Here is a 27,707-nt window from a genome sequence, read left to right on the forward strand (position 1 = left end):
ATTGCGATTAAAAGAAACATTTTTGAAGAAAATGTTTTTTACGACTAACTGTAAAAATTTGTCTGTTACGCCTGACGGCTAAGTTTTATTTTCTATTTTAATGCTAACGGTTAAAGCCATTGAGACCCTCCATATAGTGGCTTTTTAAAAGCACGAGAAGAGTGAATATTGATTTCAACATTACGAGTAAGTATCCGAAGTTAAAACTATGGGTAATAAATAGGAACTACGTAGATCCAAAGTTCATTAGAATAACAATTTTGAATCTTTAATTGTAGCTTTGGATCCTTACCAATAACTTTGAAGGTAGGTCGGATTCCGTAGTTAAGACTTATAGTTCGAATGTCCTATATTTTCTTTTACTTGTACAGCCTACCTTGTGAATCAGGTTTGTCTGTTCAGGTAGCAAATCAAAACAAAAAACATTGCACAGATGATTTTTTCCTTAATTTTTGTTTTTAACGTTTTACTTTTTTTATTTTAACATCACACGACATGTATCATGCAGTTCAATTCAGGATTCGTCAGCTTTCAACACCAATGTACACTGTATTTTCGTCAAGCAATGCCACTAAACTCTTTCTACAATATCGGCGTTCCACTTCACTCTGAAATATCGTTTCAAATTTGACTAAATTGAACACTTTTTCCTGGTTACAGTCTTTTTAATTCCTGATAACTCGAATGTTAAATCAATTAACCGTAAAGATTTGAGTTACAGTAAGACAGCTTTCAAATAACTGTCGAAAGGAAACCAGTTCTGCATTGGTTTTGCTTTAATTCGCTCTGTAATTGGTCCAGAAAACCAAAGGTAGAATCAATTAAAAATATCGTCGTCCAATCAGAAAATGGCAACCGCGTGAAGGTTTCTGGCTGGGACATGAGAATCTTGCTACACATCCCCGACGCTAAAATACTGTGGGATTTTGATTTTCTTTGAGGGCTAGCTCCGGTCCGTTTGGATGAATTTTCGATTGGAAGGTTGAGGGCTAGCTCCGGTCCGTTTGGATAAATTTTCGATTGGAAGGTACGAGGAGAATCATGAATCTTTTGACCTTAATGCTGTGAATTTTGAAAGCGGAGCGATACAATTTTCAGGGGAAAAATCGCTCGGGCGCTGGAACTCTTTCAAAACAAGATTCCACCCTTGTCTTTCTATAATGTAAGTGACAGTCAACGACGAACTCAACTTATTCAAAATCGCTCAAAAAATCACTTCTGAGCCAAAAGGACGACTATACACCACAGGTAAGGTAATTCAACGTTTATTTATCATTGATTTATATACATAGTCAGCAATATATCGCTATAGGTGAGGCAAACGGTAAATCTGGTACATTCACTATAAAATAACAATCGGCTACACAAACAGATTGTATGGGTTCCCTGTGGTTACTCGCGTTTCCCCGCGCTCGATTATTTTGATTTAGTTTTTAGAACGCTCAATTGAAATACGCTTTAAAAAGAAACACTTCATTGATTAATTTTTAACTTAAGTGTGATAAGGCCAACAGTTTGGGCTGGCACTTGAAATCTCAACTTTCTCAAACAGTGGTTCGAATCCCGTACAGGCCTAATTTTTTTCAGGTCTGAATTTCGCTATTGCATAAATAGCGCTATCTACTGCGAAGGATCGTGCATCATACGTATTTAATACCGCAGTTCAAAATATATGAACTTCATATATTCATTGTATCTGATTTATCATCACGGTTTTATTACGAGTCAACTTAACGGCCTGCTCCCAGATGGCTCGTTAGCTCAATTGGTAGAGCGCTGCACTAGTATCGCAGACGTCAGTGGTTCGAATCCCGTACAGGCCTGATTTTTTTCAGGTCTGATTTTCGCTATTGCATAAATAGCGCTATCTACTGCGAAGGATCGTGCATCATACGTATTTAATACCGCAGTTCAAAATATATGAACTTCATATATTCATTGTATCTTTCTGAAACTCGTTAGGTCAGTTTATATGGTACACTTTCATGTCACTTTCTAATGAACTCGTGACTTGCCCGCTGAAGTGTATATAAAAAGTGTGTGAAACGACAAGAGTTCCTTTGGAAACTAATAGTTTTTCCCGTACTTATGAACAGTTTAAATCCTGATATACAAAACCTCGAATCACTAATCAGTTTTCGATGTGATTTTTCGGCGAAGACATTTTACTATCAATGTGTATCCGCTTCTCTGGAACAGTCTTCCTCAGCATGTCAGGGATGCTGGATCACGTGACGTTTTTAAAAGGCGGCTTAAAACTGTTCTTTTTACACGTGCTTTATAAATTATGAAATGACCTTGGTGTTTTATAATCTAAACTAACTAATTCTAATTATTTTAAACTATTTTTGAATTGTGACTTTGTAAACAGCGCCTTTGGACCCATGGGAAAGGGCGCTCTATAAATGTCTTTTTATGTTATTATTATTATCCTGTAAATATAAATTGAGGTAAAAAATTTGTGGTTTCTGTATATTGGATATGCTGTTATGGATCTCGAAGCTACCTAATATGGCTAATTTTTGTTTTATTTTGTCTGCTGCTGTTGTTTTTATTTCAATCAATTTAGAGGACTTATTTGTCTTCAAAACTCTCTTTTTTTGTATTTTTTGTAAATGGAATTTCAAAGCAAATCTTGATTTAATTCAACTTCTTCGACAAACTTCAGTTTTTTGTGTTGTTTCAAGTTATGCAGAAATTATAACCCACTGGTCACTTCTCCCTAACGTCTAGATTATCATTTAGAGAGTGCCATATTTTTGGCCCATAGTACCAAAAAGTATATATGTAGACCATACGTTTTGGTGGTAACTCTCGGTTGGACAAGCTTCAGTTTTCCTCGCGAGTTGCATGATTTACTTCTAAGTGTCAACAGAGTGCGAAGTAGAGTAGGTCTTGTTCCCTGAATGGCATTTTACATAAGTATACACATGTGCTGTTCTCTCACTGCCTTCTCTTATTCAAGGTTCGTGCTCTTTGCGAAAAACCCTCTTTGGTTAATAATTTGTTCTTCTTCTTTGTCAGCTGTGTTTTGCTCTTTGTTACGGATGCTGCGATGCGCAATACGTTGTCAGATCGTGCATCAAAAAAGCACACCTTACACTTTAGAAAGATGGAAAAAGTTGGTGTTTCGTATGATAAAAAGTGATTCTTATCCAGATAAGTTTTCGTCCAATTCCCAAGCCCTTGGGAGCCTGATCCGTCTTTCAGAAGCGTTAGATACGTTCCAGCACTTTTACGAAGCACGTTCTTTAATTTTGGAATACAGAGATTGAGGGCATTTTCCAAGAGCCTCTTCTCCACTGGGAGGAGAAAGGAATGAGTTTTAGGTAAGTAAAAGTGAAATGACGTGGTCCTTTCTGCTGAAAAAGAAGAAATGAAACATTTTCCTCAAATAATAATCCAAAACTATCAGAAAATTACCAGACTGAGGCAATTTTTGACTCAATTGCGTGTAAGTTTCTGCTTGAAATCAATTTGACAAATTGTAATACGTCGCAGATGACGTCAAAACGTGGCTTAAGAACGAAAAAATGGCTGCCAAACGAGGCGCAGCCTATTGTCACAGTTTCTTTCTTGAGAACGAAGTTGTTTTCGCCAATGCACACTTGGCATCACAATGTTCACAGCCTCTCAAGGTTGTCAGTCCAGAAAATAGACACGTTTATCAAGTGGCTAAATAATGAAATTTATAGTGGTTCCTCAAAAAAAAAGAAGCTATCGAACAATTTTTTTAACTTTCCTCAAATGTTCCCTACTAATGTATATTTCGAAAAATACAATGGAAAAGATAGATCATCCTGTTTTTGTTTTTTTTTAAGAGATATGACGGCCAAACTTAGTTATACTCTATTTAGATCTGTACTGTCACTCATCTGCGCGTCATTTGATCAGTTCATGGTACATTTTGCGGTAGCTGGAAGCAAGGGTTTTAAAGTAACGGTGACGAAAAACTTGATAGATAGAAAGTATCGAGCTATGGAACAATTTGACATATAATTTGTGGAAAATGATGCAGTTTTAATCGACATCGACTCAAAACGTTCCTCAAGTCGTCGCTTTCAAGGTTTCAATTTGCATAATCAAGTGACGGGCCTTGTGAACGCTTTTAGCTCTATCTTTGTTCCTTAGAAGAATTTTTATTAATTTCTACAATTTCAAGCGATAATTTGTACCCCAAAACGATGCGATAAAAATATTGGTTACCGTACTCGTTCAAGAGCTAAAAACCATCGAACCTCTTTAACTTGTCCATTTATTGAAAAACAATACCGTGTTCTTGGACTACGCGCGCTTATTCGCCTTACTACGTGATTTTTATGCGCCGTACAGGATGTGCAATGCAATACTGCAAAATATTGCAATAATGTATAACATATGGGGAGCGAGCTTTTTCCTTCAGTGTCCCAATACCCTCCCATTAAGCATAAAACGTTGCAAGTCAACAGAATCTTTTAAATCTACTCTTACGACGTACTTTTTTAGAAATTAATATTTTGAATCGTAAGAATCGTTAACTGTGTTTTAGGCTTTTTTCTTATTGTCACATCATTCGCTGTTGTAAAGTGCTCTTGGTTCAGTAGAGAAACAGCGCTATATAAGAAGATTATTATCATTATTACTGAGGAATTACCTTAACACCCTGTTTAAGGCTGATGACTTGGGAAAACCATGTCCTCCGTATGGTTACTTATTATTTAGGGGCAAATATCTCATTCAACAATTATTCCATGAGCGCGCGTTGGATATGAGATGGTAAATAGCTAAGGAGGGAAGAACTAATTTCGTACCCAACAAGTGCGAATGACATCAATGTTTTATTAAATTTCATTTATCTTGATCGTTTGAATATTTCCAGCAAAAACTTTCAATTTTCGACACATTTCTGTATAAGGTGACTCAGAATATTGGCTGACAACCGGAGTTTAGTGAACCAATCAAAACATCCGGAGTTGAAAATTTAACAAAGTGAATTAAATTCACCTTAAATCAGTCTGCAGGAAAGGCGAAGATTCTTTTTGAAAGCTTTCAGAATACCACCAACGAAAATCAGTGGGAATATTTGTTTTCTTCGTCTATATCACCTATCTAGAGAATTTTCTACTATACTTAGTCATTTATCTTTACATATGTATGTGTCTAGAAATTTTGTTTATCGATTTTTCATATAGGGACTACGAAGTTAGCTGTTTGGGACATTACAAAACAAATTTGTCACTTGTGAGCTCAATATAACGTATAGCTTGAAATTTTCTGGCGAAAAGGGGGAGAAAACTGTTGCTCAAGAAGACACCGTTATGTTTGCGGAAAAATGAAAAATAACTGACTTCCGCTGCGTTTCACGTACTAGCCAAAAGAAAACGCGTCATTTTCAAAATCTGAAGAGCGTAAAGCTCAACTAAGACGAAAAAGCATTTTTGAGAGTTAGGAAAATGAGAGAAACGCCATAAGCTCTGAACCTTTATCGTGCATGACCTCTTAACTTTAATTTTTAAAAATTTGGTCGGCTTTTAAAGTGTCTCTTGCTATGGCCATAGCAATATATAATTAGTTTTTCCTTGTTTTTGTTTGTATCCTAAGGAAATTTTTGTGGTGTAAATCTAGCATCAAAAGCAATATACTTCAAGTACCCCAAAAAACTTCTAAGAAAACCGTCATGCACGTTTACGGCTCATAGAACGTGGACATAGAAGACCATTGTTTTTTATTCTCAACACAATATCGTTTTCGAGTTTGTCTATTAAAATTGTCTATTCTTTCTTAGCTAATCGAAACCCCTCAGTCTCTTTCCACATCCTTGCGGCCCTCTTATGATTACAGCAGTGTAACATCTTAAATAATTCACACTATCTCGAGCTCATATCTTCAGAAATGGACTTTAATTTCTCACTTTAGAAAGGACCGTTGCGTGCCGAAGATTCGGTTGCGGCTTGGTCGGCCTCGCCCAAGTTTTCAATCAGTCTGGTATGTATAATAGCCTGAAGCAGGGCACTTAATTTGAATGCTAAAAGGAAATTGTCATGGCAAAGAAAAACATTGCGGTTGAACCACATACGAATGCAGCTGTTTAAGTCTTAAGGGCACATTCTTAGTCAGCTCGATTATTGAATGGAAGCTCCAGAAATTAGCGCGAAATTGCTTTTTGGAAAGTGATGTCGTAATTGATATTATTAAAAAATTATCCCAGGCGGCAAAATCGACGCGATTTTTATCACCTTAAGATAAAGCTCAGTGCTCACATGGGTCAATGGATTGAGTTTATTTCCTAGACATGCACTTAAGCTTCTTGACTCATTGTTTTTGTCTTAGACTCCAATCAGTCCATTTTGCCTATGGCATGAATTTTCAACAGTTTACTTTTAAATTGTTGTGACAGTACGATTATGAAAGGAACTCAAACTATACTAAAACCAAAACAAACTGTTTTGCATTTCTCTTCTTTAGAGAAGTTTTCTTTTCATGTGTTAATAATAAGTAGTGTTTTTGAAATAGTGTTTGAGTTTTGTAAGATAGTCGGTTTTTATCAGCGCTACACCTGTCAGTTTTATTTTGTTTGTTCACCTAGATGTTACAAGCCCATGAAAGAAAAGCCATTGGGAGTTAATAAGCTTAATAGCGCGTGCCCAAACACCATTATACCCCGTTAGCACTCGTCGTAATGAAATAGTACTTACAGAAGTGAAAATAAAAATTATCTCTTAATTCAAAGTATATCTTTGGAACTTTTCACTTTCCTCTGGATCTGCGGCAAACCACCTGCACGTAATAGAGTCGACTGAATGAAGACACCCGTAACTTGTGAAATAAAATCCACGTCATCTCACATTTAGAAAGAGATAGCTAGACTGCTCTATGTGGCTTTTGTACGGTTGCGAGAGGGTCTTGGAATTCCATTCCAACTAAATCATGCTCAACGAACGTTGATTATTCAATAGCGTTAATCAAATTTTAGCGTTATTTACAACGAAATCGAGAAGCTTCATACAAAAGGTTCATACTGTTTACTATTTTTCAAAGACCTCCAAATCTGAATATTTACAAAGACCTTTGTACTTAAAGGGTGTTTTTAGCCAAACTGCGCCAAAGCTAATATCACGCAAGGTGCCGCGAGTGTAATTATTATCCTTCGAATGTTGTCATCGCTGAAAGTTGTGTTTCTATTAGTCTGGTCAAATTATAATAATGTTTGCCACCCTTTTCTCGAAAAAAACAACAAATGAAAAAAAAATGATAAATGCATTTAAAGTTAAGCAAATATGCAACAATGGATTCTTAACTTTACGTTAACACCATGGTTCATTGGGTATTAAGTTATATGCATCATTTAAAAGATAGCAAACTTTCATGATCGGGCCGTTTTGGATTAAGGTTTCTCTCTACTTCTCAACACACAAAACAGAACAAAACAACCGCCGTGCGCTATTGATTGTAATGATACTGAGGTAAAGCATAAAACAATTCAAAGTTAAATTAGCTCAGCGAGAGATCCTAAAACTCAACAATTATCTCAATGGTTTTGTTGGCACAAAGCTATTACCCTGTAATTAGATTGAGTACGAGTTTACCGGACACTCTTAAAGACTCTTTAGCCCGACAGATTAATCGTTTATGGCAAAAAGAGCGGGTAAATGAAGCAATTCGGTCTCTTTTAAGTCCCTAAAGGCTCTCGCAAGGAACGGTCTTGGTTATTGTAAGCACGCAAGGAACGTACGGAGAGAATAAAAAAAAATATGCTAAGTCATTCAAGTAATATTGGCATGCTGGTAAAAACGTAGAAACGACAGAAACACGTTTTTATTCAAGCTGTAGTTAACGTCATTAATGCCTTACGTTTTTGTCTTAGAGCGCTGTGTTTGGTAGTACAATGTACAATGGATTTTTAGGAAAGCGATTTACAAAAAGAATTAGCAACGCCACAATGACTTTTCGACAAAACAAACTTTTGAGTTTGTGCAAACGGCCGAGGTTCTTTGTTTTGTAAATACACTTCGAAGCCCTCCATTAAGGGCCATTGTTCATTAGACTAATTATCTGTGACCCGTAACTCCTGTTAATCAACCCTATTAACAAAATCGCTAAATGAACCAAACTTGTGGTGTCATCGAAAGGCTATTTTGGAGATAAGATACACTTGTTAAACAGACAGGAAATTACTTAAACATCGGCAAAGTGGTTTCCAAAACGCCCAAATTCCCTTAAAATGTTTTTTAGGGGCACTAAATGTTGCTCTTAATTAACTTCGTATATGTGTTGAAAACAAAGATTTTTGTCTTTTGAGAGCATAACACGCAGTCGCCAATTCCACCCAGTTATTATTCCACATTTGTCCGACGAAATTATCTTTAATTTCACCCTTGCCCAATTGAAACTATCAACGCGAATTAGCCCCGAATACCACTTTTGGCTAACAAAACGCCAACTCAATCGGTTCTTGCCACTTTGGAGCCATTAAGGGATATTTCAAATTATCTTTCTATCTGTATTCATGGCTAATTATATGCGAAAATTGCGTCTTGACGGCCATTTAGTAATTAGTCCATTAAGTCGACAGGCGGAACAAAAATAACATGAAGAATTAGCATTTGAACAAAACAGACAGGCATTGCCTGTGGTCGTTTTAACATGAATACGGTGGCAACCCTTTCCCCCTGAAAGAGAGAGACAGTGATAAATAAAAAAAAGCGTACCTGATCCTTTTATAGAAAGAAAGCATCTACCATGCAACAATGGAGAACAGCTTGTTTTTTCAGACTCGATTGTATAAGGAAAAGAAAAGGATAACTTTTTTGCCAATGGGTTTGAATAGAATTTTGAAGTGTCTTAAGAATCGATATAGCCTAGAGATAGAACTCGTGATAACAAAGCTACTTAAAGATAAGAAGAAAAATGGCTGCAGGTGTTTGGGGAGACAGACATAGATTTCCATTACTGAGTTCCTTTATGGCTTTGTCGTCTTTCTCGAATTGTACCAAACAGAGACGACAAAAAATCAAATTTTAAACCTGAGAGTCATTTTCCAAGACTAATTAATGGTGCTAATGGTGTATAGTTTGTGTTTGTGTTCGCTCCTTTATTCTTTCAGCTTTTTGAAACGCACAGTTTACACAAATCCTTTCTTTTGATGAGAAACAAAGCAAAACAGTCAGTCAAGGACTTTTTAGTCACCATGTTTTATTCAGTGTGAGGTAATAACTGAAAAGCACTGACCAAATCAACACAAACCAATCTCGTTCTTAACGAGTAAAAAGTGCTTAAGATCCATATGTTATTGTCTCTCGGTATTGATATAAAGTTATCACGATACGCTCGCCTTGATATTACCAACAATTTGCTGCAATTAAACCACTTCTAACTAAACAAGTATTCAACACGAACCTGTACAGAATGATATGGATCGCTGTGTAATCAATTGATGTTGAGAAGATCCATCATGCGTATGCATTAATAGTAAACTCGAGAATGAATTATTACTATAACGTGAGAAAAGCAGTTCAGCTACACGTATAATTTTATCCTTTAGAATAGTCAACAGAGGCTCGAGCTCTATTTCTACAACGAGGCACTGTTGCTTTTGTTCTGAAAACCATCATTAAGCGTTATATGAGTCTTGCTCTCCCTCTCTCTCTCTCTCTCTCTCTCTCTCTCTCTCTCTCTCTCTCTCTCTCTCTGTTTCATCCCTTTAGATAATATAACAAAGGATAGGTTCTATTGAAATATTTTAATGAAAACTTGTTTGAGTAATCTCTTTATCGGTCAATTACACACGTTCTTGATGTAGAGACTCGAGGGACTCTTAATCATTTAACATAGCCATGAAATTTTTATATTGCATTGGTGTCGCAGTCTTTCATAGGCATTTGCAATTTGGAAATGATGGAACTGAGCCAATCCTTGTGATAAAAATACCCTTCAGCAGGCTGGGAGAATACCGACTTTGTGGATCTAGCGGGTAGTATATTGTTATCATTCTCATATTTTTGGTCGGTGGAATTTTGAGTATCGACTCCAACCTACAATTCACAATGACATTTCAGTAGAGAAAAAAAAAACAGTCTCCTACTTCCTCTGTGCATTTGCATACTTTATTGCGTATACCTCCAAGTTAACCAATATACTTTCCTTAATTTACTTCCTGCTAAAATGAAAATAAAGTTCTTTTCACCTAATTAGACTAGCCTATGTTATCTTATTCTTTAGAAATGCAGTAAGCGACAAGATTTGTCCTGCATCTTCTAGGCTGGTGATACCGAAAGTTATTCTCTGCTTCTAAATACTGTGTTTTTCTGTGTGTGTGGATTTTTTTTTTTCAGCACCCGAAAACAACTTCCTTAGTGCTGAAAAATCTAGAAATGATCAAGTGTTGACATGAGAGCCATAAAAAATGGTTTGCAAAAATTCCGCAAGGTCAGGCGGTGAAGTGTTTGCATGACCGAGCCGTTCATAGGAGACTCCTAGCACCTTCCGCAAAGTTTGTACGAGGAACATCAAATATATTTATAGCAATTACAACCAGGAAGGGCCAAATATAGAAATTCCAAACTTGTCAACTCGGAACTTTAAGAATCATCCAGATAAAACTGGAACATCAGCTAGTTGGGTTCTGCCCAAGCAGTAACACTCTTCAAATGAAAAGTAATGGGGTGGTATTTTTTTTGTTCGAAATCATTCACATGTGGACAAGACACATATCCAACTCAAGAAACAATAACACAACACAATGGAAAGTCACTGCGTATTCAGATTATGTTGGTTTTTATAATGGTTGTACAATCAAGTCATTCGAACCGAAACATTGATGAAGTTTTCTTCTTTTATCCATTAGAGCGTCTGCGTTGCCGTCGATTCTTGCGGCCGCAATGTGTGACGATAGGAATGTTAGACTTGATGTAAACATCATTGTCAGTTTTATCTAAGCACTCCTCGGCGACCGATATTTTACTTCTGTTTGCTTGTCGTAAATCATCGAGATCCAATCCAAGTCGTAAGACAATGAAGTCATCATTGTTTGATGACGATATGTTTGTATAATAATCGAGCACAGAACAATAAAAATATCTCTTTGAAGTCACTGACAGAAACAAGAAAAGTAAACACAAGGGCCATTTTTAGAGCCGTTTTTCTCGCACATGCTTTTCTTTCAAAGGGCGTCATGGTCGTGTCGAAACGGACCAATCTAGTAATAAGAGCGCAAGCTATGGGATAAATAACAGCACAAAGCCTCTTATAACTTGATAACGGGTCCTTTTTATTCACTTAACAGATGTTGTGGTATTGCTAAATGTCATTGATACTCTTTTAACAAATGAGAGCTATAAGACGATCTCGTTATACATCAAGGGCCTATGGCACGCGTATGCATTCGGTTCTTTGAGGAATTGGCTCGTGGGATAAAACAGTTCAAAGCGACGCGACTCAGTTAAGCCAAGGGCATTTCTATCGTGTCAGTTTGTAAATTTTTCTCTCTATATTGGAAAATAAATGTCAAGAATACTAACTATTGCATTTAACGTATTCTAAGAACTGTTTTTATGTCCTACCTTTGGGAAAACAGCATTAAATATCACCTGTTATGCGGGCTAATTACCTATTGATGTTGAAAAGTCTTAATGCCTCAATCACGCTCGTTGTTACATGAATAAGCTCAAGAACTTGACTTCATGAAAGATCTCCTTGCCAAGTTTACATTATACCTTTTTAACGTATCGCACAAATAAATTATATTTACAGAATTAAAACCTCTTCAGTGTTAACACGATTAAAACTTTACAGATTGAACCTTTCCTTGCAACATCAGAAGACTTGCAAGTACACGCGTTGCCGATTTTTTGACAATCTTGAGTTAAAGCAAAGCTCAGTACATTATCTACCCTTCATACCTATGAGTATTTATCTTTACAGCAAGGTAATCCGTAAATGTGAGTTTTTCACATTCTTTGGCATCGTTCTGCGGTGAAAGGAGACTTAAGCCCGCCTGTAAGACACCACTGGCTCAAGTTTGGAGTTAACTGTATCGTCTGTTTAGTAGTCGCTAGAGCGGCAAGGCTTGGAATTTCTGTATCATGACTTCCAGATGCTGATACTTCTGTATTTGACCAAGTTCCTGAGCTGTTTGAGGGGCTTGCTCTGCCCTCTGATTTACTAGTCTCTTCAACTGGGTTGTCTTCGTTTGCTCTGGCGCTGTGTTTCTTGAACTTAGATCTTCTGTTCTGAAACCAAATTTTAACTTGGGTCTGCGTTAGACCGAGGCAGGCAGCTAACTCAGCACGTTCAGGTAGAGCTAAATATTGTGTCTTGTTAAATCGTTTGGTGAGCTCCCGAAGCTGAAAACTTGAGTAGATGGTTCGTGGCTTTCGAATCTTTTTTCCTTTACCGTTTAGCCTGGGTTCCTCGCATGGTCCTTTCAAATCTGCGATGGTAATGTGTTAAACTATGTTTAGGCTCTCTTAAGAATTACAAAATCAGCGGCTTCAAATGATGGATAAATTGTATCATTTTGCTTTTCTACTCATCAAGCAAAAGGCTACGAAATATTTTAACAGTTAATTTTCGACTAATTTCGTTCCATTTGACAATACATTTTAACACTTTGAGCTTCTATTAGAAGAATTTTGCGACTCCTGTAACTTCCCTAATTTTACATTAACTTAGGCAACCACAGGCGCATTGTACGCGCCAAATCACTTCCGAATCTTCTTTGAGTAAGTCATGCTTACGACTGTTAAATAACGTGAATATTCCATAGTCTACGTACCGTCATGCGGAGAATCGCGAGGGGCTCCAAACCCTTGTATGGAAGGCGATAAGTATGGATGATGCGAGAGCGGATGATGGTTCAAAACTGGCGGCATCGGAAAGGAGCTTCTGGCATTGCAGGCGAGGGAATACTCTTGGTTCGCTGGAGGATGATGATAGTATCGCATCGCTGCGGTGTACGGGTTATAATTCGGCGGCACGGGGTTGTAGCTGGAGTAGCTATGCGGCCCCGGTGTTGATGGCAATTCCATGAAGGCGGATTTGCAAGGCGCGGGAGGCTCAAAGTAGTCGGCTTGGAAGTTGAGGTTCATGTGGTAGCGATAACTGCAGAAAGGCTCAATTATAAGAACTCGCGCTCGCAGATGTGACAAATTGACAACTTGCCTTGGTTGCAACCTCGATATGAGACCAAATGACCACCTGACTGGCTGTTAAACAACAAACCTTAGGCCCACGCGTGCTGGTCTGGTTAATATGTATGTCCTTGCGGAGAAGAGTCTCGCAAGAATAGCTTATGCAAATCTAATTGGCTGTTATGATAATATGGTTCTAATTACATTGTATTTTATCTTCTAATAGCCTTCACGCACAACAAAAGCAGCTGCTGTTGTCAGTATGTCTTCATCATCACTGTATAATTTCCCATTGTTGGCAAGGCTCAGTGAACACTGTATAAAGGTCAAAACTTACCAGCATTTTTTCGCGATTTGAAACAAGACTTTCCTTGAAATATTTTACTCCTAAAGAGAAAAATGTCTCATTTGTTCAAAAAAGAACAAAAGCAATTGAGATATATGAACCGAAACGATAAATCCATCCCTTTTTTGGCCAGGGATCATTAGCACATGTTGTTTAATTGGAGCTAAGTGTCCTTTTCATTAAAGGCCTGTAGAAAAATACGTTCGTGAACTTTTTCAAGAAGGCGGACGACAAAATTAAACCAGCTCGCCAAACAACTTGTCTTTCCTTTTAATGACAGGCAAAACTCTCAATCGCTGACGCCAGAACATTAAAGATTTACAACAATTTGCCGTTTAAAAAGGCTAAAACCGGCTAAATTGCTCAATATTCAAAGGACCCAAACAATGCGATCTACAACCGTTGTCTTCCACCAAATAATTGCTTTAAACTCTGATAGAAAAAAGTATGCAAAACAACGCCAAGTAATTTAGCGGTACCCTTTCGCTTAAAACACAATGTATCATTAGGAAGAAATGTGTTTTGTTTCAAGTGCTTTGACATTATAACTGGTCTGACTCGTTTTCACACACCTTGGAAAAAAATAGGCTCGCGCGGCCGGTTTCAATCTCATGGCAAAAAAGCAGAAAAAACCCGATGTTCAGTTCAGAACAACACAATAGGATGAAAAAAGTGTTTGATTAAGCTCCTGCCCGACGGGGTTTTACCACTCTGGCTGTTTAATTCGATCTTGCAGTGACATAATTAAAGCGCGGAGTTTGGTAACCCCTTAGAAAAGAATAGAACGGGTGAATGCGCAAAAAAAAAAGAAAGTAAGTTGAGATTTAAGGGCAAACATATATGACACCATCTTGAACTCTGAATCTCAAATGACTCCTGTTAAACATTCGAGGTTTGATTCAATCCCTGCAGCAAAAACAATAATTTACAAGAATTAATTTGTTTCTTTCCTTTCTTCGGAGTTATCTTTTCGTGGAAAATATTTTTGTTGGTAATATTTGGAGCATATGCGTGCACTCGAACAAAGTTGTAATGAGCAATAATAACAGAATCTATTATTTTCGAAGTACTAAAGGCGCATATTTTTTAGTCTAAAAATGGCTGGTTATACAGTTGCTTATTTTCAAAGGCTAAAATGGAATATTATACATTAAAGTATGACTTTTGAATTACATTTTCCAAATCGTGAACAGTCCACAAAATGGAGTCTTGACGCCCTTTATTTTTCATAGTTTAATTATTTTAGAGTAAGAGCGGCTGGCTACACCAGGAAGTAATAAGTTTTACGCACTTCACCTGCAGAACAATATCAACTGCACAGTGTATACATGGCTGTCAAAAAGAAACCGAAATTTTAATCTCGCGCAAAAGTTAACAATCATCCAGGTTACAAATTGTGACAAACAAACCATCTGTTGAAATCAGAGACAAATTTCGCTTTTATTGCCTGAGAAAAGAGCAACGTCCCTATAGTAGAGAAAAGGCAGCTCTAAAAACTGAAACTTAAAGTTGTTAAAAAGTATTTTAAAATATGTCAATGAAAGTGTAGGAGAATACATCTTTTTTAAAAAAGAAAAAATTTAAAAGTGAACAACCTTTACCATGCTAATTTAGAATTGCAAGTATCTGCAGACAAAAATGATTGGAAACGTTTAATTTAAACGTTTCTAATCATTTTCTTTTTCAAAAATAGTTCAAGTAATGCCAAGGAAAGTTCACTTAAAGCAGAGTTTGAAGAAATATGTCGGAATAGCAGAGTACTTTTGAAAGCCGTTTGTTTCCACCAAGCATACACAAAGGTGCTAATCTTTCTTCAATACCCTACCTGCGAATAACATTGAATACGAAAAACCAACTGCAGCGCACAGCATGGGGCACCACCAGCTCACGACCAAACAACTGCAGGACGTCGGTGTAAACGAACTAACCTTTCACTGAAATTTCACGAGAGCTTCTAAATGTAACTACGCACAGCTTTTCCCTCCTCGAAAAAAAAAACAAAGTTGTTCCTTCACAATAGGTGTTTTAAGATATAAATACTTTCTCCTTTTGAACTTACATAGAACTTTGTAGGTAAAAAAGAAAAATTCGGCCTTGTGTTTGAAAATTTAAATTAGTCGGTTCGTCTCTGAACATTTGAGAATCTACATTTTCAAAGGAAAAGGGTAACCTTCTCTTTTCTTTGAGAGTTGATAGATGGGCTTTTAATACCTGCAGTATAGCTTCAAATTAAAAGCAATAAAATATTTGTATGTTTTGACCCTCTGAGTAGTGCGCGTTCGGAGCTCCTGGAAATCTGACAGTAGAGGCGATTTTTCGATGTACCTCATTTAGAAATGAACAAATAACAAAGGCAGCGATGTTAAGATGTACATAATCGAACACAAAAGAAGCTCATTTAGACAGGAAAATACCGTGTAGGTGAGAAAATCATAAAATCATGCGAATCGATTTGAGGGAGCAAATAGCGAACTGAAGGCCCGGCGACTTCAACGTTGAAACATTTTCTCTGTACGATTTTTATGCTCTTTTTCGAACAAAGCTTTATTTTGCTTTTTGCGATCAAGTGATCAGGAGAAACTTTTGTTAGTTTTCATCTAAACTGGCTGGGAACCCGCTTTTTGATCTGTGATACTGAATAGCTCGAACTGACCGGGAATAAAATTGAAAAGAGAGTATAGCATTTCCACAAGCAAGAGAGTTTGTCCTAAAAACAAATCATCGCAAAACAAAAATCAGTAATCTACTCCAAGAGTTTTGTTATTTTCAGGTATTCATGCATTCGATTCCTACATATTAAATTTTTATTACAAGTTTTAAATATTTTGACTGGAAAAGAAACATTTCAAGCTTATTTTGAATATACTGTCAATATAAGTTAACCAAACCTTGTGACCATGTTAAAGTTTCAGTGCGCAGTGATGCAAACAGATTTTCTTCCCAGTCCAAACCACATTTAACTAGTTACATTTCCAGACGGACTTCATCCACTGTTTCACGCCATTTATCCACCTCAACATGCTCCTGTTAAAATATCCTTAAATTTCTTCTTTAGGACTTGCGTTGGGAAACAAAGCTTTTTTGTTTGATGAATGTAATGCAACTCAACGTAGCAGATCGATTATACTGTGATGCACTTTTATTTAGGTAGCCACGACTATAAGTACTTAAACTTGGGTGGCATTTTTTAACGATAGAAAATTTTTTACTTGATGTTTTAAAGGCGAAAATTTAAGACGTTTTTAGCTTTGAAAAGTTGCTCAAAATTACCTTAAACCTGGCTATTTAGGACTCAGGAGATAGCTTACGGTCGCATTACTAAAATTATCATGCAGTTCACGCTTCTAAACTGTTCAACTACTTTCAGATGGTGTTTTACCCACGAAACATCTATTACTCATTTTGTTTTCAAAACCGAAGACATTGAAAATACTTCTAGGTGCTTCTTTACATAATTAAGTGCTTCCTTCTTTAAGGATTTGCTAGCTTAGAAGGCTAATTAACATGATCACACTTGCATTTGAATTGAAGTTTTAAACTTGCTAATTTCTTGGTCATTTATTTTCTTACTTGCGGTGATAAGTACTTCAGCTTTGAATTCAACTTTCGTTAATGCTGAAAACCTGCCAACATATGGTTTCGAATCAGATTTCAAAAAGTCACGAATAGCGTGTGAAATTCTTTCAACGAAGGCCATAGTTTCCAGCCAGAATTTTAAATGAGTCGACATAAGGCTGTTCTTCTCAAAAGATGTATATGACTTTTGGCTTAATCTAAATGAGAATAACGTTTGTTTTTTTCTTTCTACCTTTGAATTTTATTCTTAACATTTAATGACTTATTTATCAGTAACTTTTTTTACAGTTTGACGGCAATAACTTCATTCTATACAGTCTGTTTCGGGAAATAATACATGATCAAGTGCAGATTCATCTGGGACACCGCTTGATGAAAAAGGAAATGTCAATTAAGCTTTGCATTGATGTTCTCCATTACTTATAATTTCCTCTCCGCAGACAAACCTACTATGGAAAAAAGACACCTCCCCAATGTGACGATTTCTCCAATTCCTTGATAAAATGTCCATGGGTCCAATGTATTTTAAAAATTTTTAATTATTTCCTAAATTCTTCCCCTTCTTACCAAACGGCATCAAGAAATTAACCTGAATACTGATCTGGTTTGACTTCGATCGAATTGAATAATCCGCTCTGAGAGATGGACATTTTTTTCCGTGGACCATGATATCAGTGAATCCTTGGTACCGTTAATTTGGATTTTTGATCGATGAGTACGTTGTAGTCTAAACTTCAAGTGTAAATTCCTATTGGGCTGGATTTAAAACATCTCCACGCACGATTTGTAAGCGATAGTGATCAGTTTAATGTTTTTTGTGCGTAATTCGTCTTTGGTGCAAAAACATTGACGCGCAAGTAAAACTTGTTACGTCTTTAAAGATCGTAAGATAAAATTGGTGCTTCTTAGCGCAAAAGAGAAAATTAACTTTGGTTTTAAAGTGACACAGTGGTTTAGGCGTTACTCGACCGTCTTGTTGTATTGTGTCGCAATAGGTTTCGTAAAACTCCTCCTTTCGTGGTATATGAATGCGCATTTATTTGCATTGAAGATGAACATCATCAATATTGTCGGGCAGATTGGGTTTAATATTGTGAAACCTTCCTTACACATTGCCTTTGACAGATCTTCGAAAACACTGTGACTATTTGAGGTTCTCACAGATAAGTCCCTGTATTAAAAGAAAAACACAGGCTGTAATGTAAACGTTTCCGCATATTGGGATTAAAATTCCTTTGAACCGGTTTGACTGAACTGAAAGATTTGTAATCGCTGTGATATTTTGTTTCAGCTTAAAAAATGCAGCGAGTTTTAAATTCAAAGTAGAGCCAGTTGAGCTAAAGTTATTGAATAACGTAGCCTTGAAATTGACCTAATATTCCAGGTAGTCCCTGTATGATCTTTGTAGATTTTTTTTTTTGGGCGCTTTTTCATTTACTTTATTTCGGCTGTTAAAATTTTTTTGTTCTAGAAAACTCATTTCTAAAACAATATCTATGTTCTTCCTTCTGTAATAATTCGACAAATGATCAAATTTTTCCCAGAGACGAAAAGTAACAACAAATACGTTTTGAAATTAAGCAGACATCTCATGGATGGAAAATTTCATAGAAAGCGTAGGCGAATTTTTCAGAGCAAAAATATTGCGTTACGACCCAGAATTTAAGATTTACAGGGATAGACAGAGGCATGCATGGGAAAGCCAAGATTATAGAAAAGTGCTAGTAAAATGTCGTGTTTGTTCTTTTTTAACGGTTTCTTTTTTTTTTTTTTGCTATTAGTTGATATTCTCTAACGTTTGGAAATAAAAATTTTAAACAACATGATTTTAATCTTGCTATTAGCGTAGCATTTTCAAAACGGCGCCAGATAGTTTTCTGGGATAATCGCTCTTGTCGTAAAATGACAACATTATCGTGGCCAGTGAGCAAAATCATTGTACATCAATTGTTAACTGTTTAAAAAACGGATATAGAAAATTTATAAAACGAACTCTCCGTTAAAGAATATTTTAGCACGAATGAATTTTGTTGAACGAGATCTTTTGCAAAACAGAATTTTTACCTTATTCTTCACAAAGTTCTTTAAATAAAAATACCGAAACCCATAGAAACATTGACTTCAAACTGGAGTGACTTTTTTCTTTTCAATGTTCTTTTTTTTTAAAAATGGTAACAATACTGAGTTAATTAGTTTCTTCTTCATATGAAGGTGCTTGATAATGTCACACGCTAGGCCACTGACTGTTACCGCAATTAAAACTCTTCATCATCAAACGACAAGTACAGAAGGTGATTAATCAACTACCTTTATTCAAGAATAGAAGAATGAATAAAACTGAACTAAAATATATTGGCAATATTATAAAACAGGTCCATCCAACTACAGTGACCTTTCGCAAGTGTTTTATCGGTACAGAATATTTTTGTAGATGTTTTTGTGAAGCAAACAATTACGAACCCTCAAATTTAGCGTTTTCTATATAAAAATACCGGATGTTAGTCGTCAAGGCAATTGTATGAAGACTCATTTCCCACATAATAACAAATTACGAAAAGTCCTCACTCGTCACCTATAGACTCTCTGTCAATTTAGAGTGACGGCGGAGTTAATGTGGCGCCATTCTCCCCAGCACACCACTGGTTCATCCCATTTTAATTGCTGGTTTGACAAATTTAGTAAAATTAGAGCACCTGTCTCCTTTGTTTGGTAATATATGTTTGTACAGCAACTTTAATTTCTGTATAAAGCCGTACAGCGCTACATCATTTAACCTCTTGGAACATAATAATTAGCAATAGAACGCCCTTCCTAGTGAGGATGTTGGTAGAACACTCGAAAAGTTTGTAGACCACTCGCCTCCAGCTCGTAATTCACAAACTTCTCGAGTGTTCTCTTCAAATCTCAAGTGAGTTATTATTGATGCTAGTAAACCGATAGAAGAGCAGTCTTCTGTTTTTACAGAATAAACTTCAGTTTTCAATGGGTTTATTGGCACAACAAACTATAGGTTTTTGACCAATTAGGGCGCTTGTGGTGTCAGATGAAGATATATAAGGAAGAAATACAAGTAGATTAAATAGACGAAACATAATAACTGATCCCTTGATCTGCAAAACAACAGTGAAGTTAGTTTTTTTTTTTTTAATCAATTGCACTGAAGTTCTGTCAGAACAAGGAAAAAGAACCGATTTTTCGGGGAATTGTCATCGATTCCCAAGTATTCTTCGGCATAAATTAGAATTTATATGAAGTTTTAAAATATTCAAAAAGGCAGAAGTAAGAATAATCTTATGTCGCTTCAGTTATTTCTCGACAGAGAGAGAGGGCAATCATTTTAAATTTATTTTATTTTATTTATTTATTTTTATTTTTTTGCATACTCATCCCGTTAGGAAAAGTGTAGGGTTTTGATCTTAAACTTTGTTTACAAAACTCATAATTAAGTAACCTTTCGTTCTTTCTTAAGGATGACAACCTAGATTGTCTGCCGAAGATGTTTAAAACACTTAAACAGACCACGCTGTTCGGATGGTGTTCATCGTTGTTACCATGTAAAAGAAAAATGTATTTACAAGCAACTAATTTCATTTAAGATACGTATTTATACCGCAGTTCAAAACATATGAACTTCGTATATTCAATGTATAAACTCTTGGTATTACAAAAACATGCAAATCCCTAACGATCATTGTTAGGGAACTGTGCAATCTGTTCTGGGAAAACAGTCGGTTTTGATTTAGCCACAGCTACAAGGGCTTTTAGAATTACTCTGCTACCCTTTCAGGTAACAAAAGCTGTTAGCGATACGATACCATGTTCAAAGTTATAACTAACAACCATTGGACCAAGACGAAGGAAACAATGCGATGCAAAACCACATTCAAAATTTTAACTGACAACCATTTGACCGAGAGAAAGAAGGGGAACGGATGCGCGTCCCACAATATCGATGTACGATTGGCTGCGCTTTTTCTTTAAGAAAGGTGTTTTCAGTTTGGTATATGAACAGTTTGCGACTGGTTAAGCCACGAACAAACAAACACTAATCTGTATAAAACTTTCATCCCTTCAATCCCGTCTGAAGATCTTTCACCAACTCGGCTGTGTAAGTTTTCTGTTTATTTGTAGCATCAGGAGAACTATACCGTTAAAATGGAAAATTGGTGCGTTGAATTTTACATTTCATTATTCTTCTCATTACAGGTAACATTCACGGCTGATTGTAAATTGTCAAAGAGAGAAGAAACGAGCCAACAATTAAATGGCGGCGATCAGAGAAAGGACCCAGCACGAGATTTAAGGATGTTTCATTAGAGAAAGAATCAGCTGCCATACTTCCTCTGTCGACAAACTATTTTCAATTGTTCCCGTTTGTAAGGAATAGGCTAAGACTGGCAGACGACACGAGTAATTCTAACTATTAATTTGACATTTTTATCCAGAAAATAGGTCTGGAAACTTAATTGGAGAATAGGTTTTGCAAACAATGTCTTACAGGTTATCGTTTTTGTTTGAGGTCCTGTAGATTAATCCACTCTAGGTTATTGAATGTAGAATTTTTAAAAACATACTGCTAAATGTTTCAATAATACTGCATGTCATCAATTATCCAAGCAATGTGAGGGCTTTTTTTTTCGAAGTTCCCCCATGATTTGTCGATGACTGATATTTTTATTCGTATATTTATTTGATCGACATTTTGTTTTAGTCTAGCATATCCCACGCGTTCAAAGAGTATTAAAGAAAGCACGATAGAAAACGGCTCGGTGGTAGCGGAGGAGTGAAAAAACGAGGGAGGTTTGCGACGGATCGCGTAATGAACTCGTTCTTTTACGACGCGACCGCTAAAATTTTGCATTGAACTGGCCACAAACAGCTTATTGTAAGACATTTTTAGCCTGCATAACTCTTTCCTGCCAATAAAGGTTGACGTGACCACAACAGGTAATCTCGTTTCACTTGAGTTTTTGCTTCTGCCATGCGCAGTGATCATTGTGCCAGACTCGGGTGTCACTGATCTGTTATGCGAGAAAAGAAATCTAAAGCAAGATTTATGTTTTTGCTCCGAGTATCCCTTGAATACTGTCATTGAAGCAATTGTTTGCTTCGGGTTGTAGCGAATACTGTTCAGTGTCAATTCTTTCGAGTTCTTCTCAAGGATTATTTAACAATATTCACTTGAGTTGGTAAAATTGGAGAAGTACCATCTTTACCGGATGAGTTCTGGTCTAAGCCTCGAAAACCAAAGCTCATTCATTAGCCGACCATGTGTCATATATTTGTAATGATCCAGAAATAGTCATTAGTAAAAATCTTACGGTGGCAATCGACATAAACCAGTGTTATTCTTTGGAATTGTACACCATTAGGTCTGTACTACGCGGAAACTTCAAATACATCCGATTACTTTATTTCTCAAATTACCACCAAAGAAAAAAAAACCTATCGCAGTTTAGTCGCTGGGATAAGTAGCTCGAAGATACAAAGTTTTCAAATACTTTCAAACTATACCAAGTTAATCTCGAATATTTATAATTTTTTATTATCAATATTTTGGGTTTCCTTCCTTATCAACATCTCGCTCAGCTTGATTTGGCATTTCTTCTGTTTCAGATCAATAAGGAATAACTAACAAAAATTTCAAAATATGGCAATTTCTTCGTGAATGATGATCACGATCAGTCAAATTCCATATTCCACTGAGAGTCGCTCATTATTATCTGCTGTCCCTTATACTGAAGTTAAAACCTATTTTTTCAGCACAGTTACGCACTGTCAATAAGTAGCTGAGGCTGAGTTTAAGTTCTAAAACCCTTTAAGAAGGGTGGATGTGAAGGTTATTATGGGAGACCCACAGTTCACAAAGGAAAATTCAGTTTCCCTTCGATGCAGTTCTTTGACGGATGACTTTTCATTCAAAATAAATCATCTATAATGTCTCTTGAGGTTTTTCTTTATTCTTGTTTGTTCAAATAATACACAGAGCTTGTTTTCTTTCAATTGCCGAGGGAATTTGTTTTTGTTCAATAGTGTAGATTACAATTTAAATCGTTGTACGCCTGCTCCGAATGAATCAACTAGCAACAGTGGTCCCGTATGAACACGTAGATTGCATCAGTTACCATAGTGATATCCAAGTGACGCGTTTAAAAGTCTCCATCCGCAGTAATTAATGGACTGAAAAAAAATAAACTTGCGACTCAATTCCCACTAAATTGGTGAAGGTTTTATGAAAGGGATCTGTCCAATTATATCCCTCCAGCTCGGAGATGCAAACTCTTTGTCATTTGGTGTTCTATCGTTGGCTAAAATCCTGTGTGAGGAGCATGCACTGATGGGTAAGACAACTGAGGATGGCAGAAAACCGCCGAGAAACCTGACTGACAGTAATTATACGGCGTGTTGTTACCAGGGTGACAGTGCTGGTTACAATGATGAATTCCCGGATGATGGGGACCATACACGTTCCCGGATGATCTTACACTAAATTCCACTTCTGCTGCTATTTTTCTTTTCCATTTCGTTCGGCGATTTTGAAACCAGATTTTGATTTGTGTTTCAGTCAGCTTGAGAGATTTTGAAAGCTCTGTTCGACGAGAAATGGTCAAATATTTGCTCCTGCGAAATTCGTCTTCAAGTTCTTTAACTTGTGTTGTGGTAAAAGCCGTTCTTTTACGCTTCTTGGACGGATCTCGGCATCGTCGTCGCTCTCTTGAGCTGCCCTCCTGTTGTGGGACTAGAACAACATAATAATTTTTAAGTTAGCTTTCGCTAGTACCTTTTTACTTGACTTTCCGTTTTGAAATATTCTAGCTGACGTTTTTATAAGTAGCTGCTATGTGATATTATATTGGAAACTTTTGTAAATATATCGAAAAGTTGTTTTGACTCTTTCACTCCCATGGGAGATCTTGCAAGTTCTCCCTGTAAATTCTTCTCCCGACTGCCGTTCAATTCTTTCTATGTAAGTTCGGAGAATTTGGTATCGAATCCGCCAATAATTTCTAATTGATATTTGTCTTTATTCTCATCACTCGTTTGCTTGATATTGTATTGATATGGTAAGGAGAAATTCTGTTTTAGTCATGGGAGTCAAAGAATTAATTACGATTTGTTACGATAGAAAAATACCAAGAAGGCAAAAAAAAAAAAAAAAAAGAAAAAATAGGAACAAACAAAAAGGAACAAATAAGTACACGGTCAAGAAGATTTACGCGAATAATTGATTCTCATCTGTAAATATTGCCACAATTTTTAAAATGGCCAAACTGAACATAGAGAATCAATGTACTTATAGGCTAAGGCAGGAGCCCATTAATGGGCTCCTGGCTAAGGTTAGAGATCTCTTCAATGAATTAAGCTTCGTAACCCTCCCGTGAGCCAGTGACCGATGATTAATTTCTCCTGGTAGTGAGATAACATCTTTTTAACAGATGATGAGAATTAGGAAGAGATACCAGCAGGATTGTTTGATTAACACAGGATTCCTGGAACTACAAAATTTATTGTAAACTAAAGGAGAATCAAAACTGAGATCCTGAGATCGAAAGCGATTGACATGATAATAAGATTGGTAACTGTTACTTGATAAGGCGCGAATGACTACTTGATGCGCAATGAAATTCATCAACTCCATCAAAAATTGAGGGAGATTTTACAAAGTAAAAGGAAACTTTACTTCATCACCACCTGTCATATTTGAAAAATTAGTTAGACATTCTGCTCATCTGCGGTTAAAGTGCTCAAAATTTTTTTAATTTACATCAGAACTGACTACATTGTTAGACAAACTATAAGGGCCGATTGTTAAAACAAAGTTTAGCCGTTGTATAACAAAAGTGCGTTCTAATTCATTTTCAATTTATATTTGTGAGCAGTGTCGAGAGGGCCGAAAGCTAATGGTGGAAGGACGTTTATTTAATTAAATCAACCTATAGAAAATCCTCACCATTTGCGTAAACCGCGGTTTGGGTTAAACCTCGTGTAAAGCGGCCCTAATACTTCATTACATATAACAAACTTGAACTAATCAACCTGAAAAACAGGCCACGTTTTTAAAGAATCTAAATAAAGCTTGCTTTAAAGACTTTTGCGACTGGCAAATTTGCACAGGTCTGCCAAATATTTATCTGAAATACTTTTCAAATCAGGAAGAGACGCTTCCTTGATTTTCAGTCATTTAAATCGTGTGTACTTTGTACCATTCTACCCCTACAAACTAGCGTACTGCATGAAAAGAAGCGGTATACGTTGTTGGTCGAAAATCCATAAAAATCAAAGGCACAATCGGACTATAAACTTCCTAAGTTTTCCTTCTTATTTTTATGGGTTCACCCATACAATCCTTTAAAAACCCCGCAGAACGAGAACCTGAAATTCTGCATTCCCAGATTGCATTTCTAAAGTCTATTTTGTGCGACTCGTTAAAGATAATTGCCACGTTACACCATTCTCTAATTAACTTTTATTTTTCCATGAAAGGATAGCAGTCTAAGGCTTGAAACACGCCACATTACGTGGGAACTAACACTGAAGATCAGTTCCCAGTAATGAAAAAAAAACTGAAAACCATTTGTCAATTTGAAGCCACTTATTGGTAGTCTTAAGAGAGAGGAAGATATTAATGAAACGCTTGCAAAAGTAGTCAGTTTGTCAAACTTGGTAAATTTCACTACTTCAGCGTTCATAACTTGAAGATATCATGAGTGGAAGATATCATCTTCAACTCACTCATAACAGGCTTCACATGAAATCTCTCCTTTAAGGTTGCTTGAGAGAAGTTTTAAATTTTATCGTTAACTCACTATTGCTTATTTACTCCGTGCCATTTCATTGGGTTAATTAAGGTATTCTGATCTCTTACCGGTCGTTTTCCGTGATCTTTCGAATGGAGGGCAAACATGTGGTTGATATTGCTGCCATGTATTCAAGCCGCCGTAAAGGAATGGAGGACACATCTGAAAACCTCGCCGTACACTCTCGCTCGCGTTAACTGGAAGTTCAAGTTTTAAATTTGTTTGAGATTCTTCACCCTTGCTGCTAAGAATGTTATCGATGGAGAAACTGGAGGATCGGGTGAAACTTGTGGATTGAGCTTCCATGATGTGCAGCTTGGAAAAGCTTCTGAAGTGGTGCTCTCCACTTTCTTGACGAGAGTCTTGGATCGCAAGTCAACGAGACGGATTCAAATACGGACGTGTTTCGGTGAGCAGCCTCCGGTAAACGGTTTAAATACTGATCGATATCACACTGTGGAACCTCTTATTAGCTTTAAGAGGATTTCATTGGCTAATTGATTAATTAAACTTAACCACTGTGAGTGTTTTGATCAACAGGTTGTTAATTTGATCAAATTGTGGTAACAGTTTGTTAAGAAAAGCTCAACCAATTTGAAAGTTCCTCAAATCAATTTCTCATTTCTTTACCAAGTAGAAAATGATTTGAAAGAATTTTGAAATTCCAGCGCGCCTGCCATGTTTAGCGCTGAACAATGAAATTCACGCCGATAGTTATTATACAACAATTAAGCAGTCGCATTATCACACTATTAGCCCACGGAATCATTCGTTTACTCTTGATTGTGATAAAACCTGGAACATTTTACCTAAGCAAATCAAAACTTGATTAAACTAATTCAGTATTTGTATATTAATCCTGACACGTAGACCAAGCAACAGATGGTTTGATTCAGCTTTTCTTTTCGCATTGTACTTAGTTGGCGTTTGCATCGGCTTGTTCAAAAGTTACGACGTTTAATAACCACGCAGTAGGATATCGAGTGTTATTTTACTCCCGGTGGTGTGCCTGCTTGTTCTTTTCTCTTATAATAGACAGCAATAAAAAGAATTTAACAACAGTCTTTGTTACGCGCGTTTAATTAACGTTTCTTTGGATAGTTTTTTTTTTTTTTGGGTTCTGTTTTTCTCAGATAAGAAACCTTTGATTGAAACCATTTAAAGCTGGTGTCACCTGGTAGACAGAGGGCACATCAGTCAAAGCTATTTCTACGTAGAATTTCTAGTTAAACTATTTTTTGGGAGAAATTTGTAGGTTAATAAGCATTTCGTGGTTTATGATATTAAACTATTGTTTGAGCCCAAAATGTCCAGAATAAACAGGGACAAATTGGCTTCATGCTTGAGGGTAAAGCGGCACGTTCAAAGAACAAAAGTATTATTACACGGTAAGTTATTGCATGGCAAATCCAAAAGATTTAAGTCTTTAATTGCACGAAAAAATTTGCTTATGACGTGAAAAGGCATAGTCAGTCTAACCTCGCATTTGAAAGTAAAATATTTCTAGATATCGATTAATTTGATACGGAGTAAAAAACTATGGCATGGAAAACAGAAGAGACATCGTTCTGTCACTCGATTGGACAGATATTTTGTGATGTCACAGTTAAAGATAAATCATATATCATAAATTATTACAAAGTGACAAATGCGACATTTCCAATTACAATCAGGGCTGGGAATAAGAGACTTATTAGTGATTATTTAACTGTCGCTAAGTCTGCCCTCCTGTTTCATAACCTGATCGAAATAAAATGCAAGGAATGATTTGGGCCGAGAGAACATAATGATCTCTTGTTGTTGTTGTTTTCTTTATTTGTTGTTTGAGGAATCAAAAGAATTTAGAGAAAAAAGGATATTATGCAACATTTTGAAATATCT

At 36.4% G+C, this 27,707-nt stretch overlaps 3 protein-coding genes and 1 long non-coding RNA gene across 8 annotated transcripts in view; 1 reads left to right on the forward strand and 3 right to left on the reverse strand.

Moving 5' to 3' along the window:
- LOC111331238 (uncharacterized) overlaps positions 1-21,979 on the forward strand; it is a 39,783-nt gene extending 17,804 nt beyond the window's left edge. For 4 of the 5 annotated variants that reach the window (XM_088740596.1, XM_088740594.1, XM_088740597.1 and 1 more), the window contains exon 5: positions 21,235-21,979. The gene's annotated coding sequence lies outside the window, so the exon portion shown is untranslated. Of the gene's footprint in view, positions 1-19,239; positions 19,320-21,234 lie in introns of all 5 variants that reach the window. The other variant, XM_088740595.1, reaches the window with a different exon arrangement.
- Positions 1,250-17,021, reverse strand: LOC148718975 (uncharacterized). The gene is made up of 2 exons (XR_015993822.1): positions 16,341-17,021; positions 1,250-3,359 (listed from the first exon to the last, which is right to left on the reverse strand). It is a non-coding gene; the product is annotated as an uncharacterized LOC148718975 (long non-coding RNA).
- LOC111331237 (homeobox protein Dlx4a) lies at positions 11,222-13,230 on the reverse strand. Its single transcript, XM_022936304.2, has 2 exons — positions 12,752-13,230; positions 11,222-12,406 (listed from the first exon to the last, which is right to left on the reverse strand). Exons 1-2 carry the CDS (start codon positions 13,062-13,064, stop codon positions 11,925-11,927), a joined length of 795 nt encoding a protein of 264 aa, XP_022792039.1. The 5' UTR covers positions 13,065-13,230; the 3' UTR covers positions 11,222-11,924.
- A 446-nt stretch (positions 21,980-22,425) lies between the features above and the next one.
- On the reverse strand, positions 22,426-26,242 carry LOC111331233 (uncharacterized). The gene is made up of 2 exons (XM_022936298.2): positions 25,895-26,242; positions 22,426-23,767 (listed from the first exon to the last, which is right to left on the reverse strand). Exons 1-2 carry the CDS (start codon positions 26,130-26,132, stop codon positions 23,337-23,339), a joined length of 669 nt encoding a protein of 222 aa, XP_022792033.2. The 5' UTR covers positions 26,133-26,242; the 3' UTR covers positions 22,426-23,336.
- Between the last annotated feature and the right edge of the window lie 1,465 nt (positions 26,243-27,707).

Source organism: Stylophora pistillata, chromosome 12, assembly GCF_964205215.1.
Source record: "Stylophora pistillata chromosome 12, jaStyPist1.2, whole genome shotgun sequence".
Lineage (NCBI taxonomy): Eukaryota > Metazoa > Cnidaria > Anthozoa > Scleractinia > Pocilloporidae > Stylophora > Stylophora pistillata.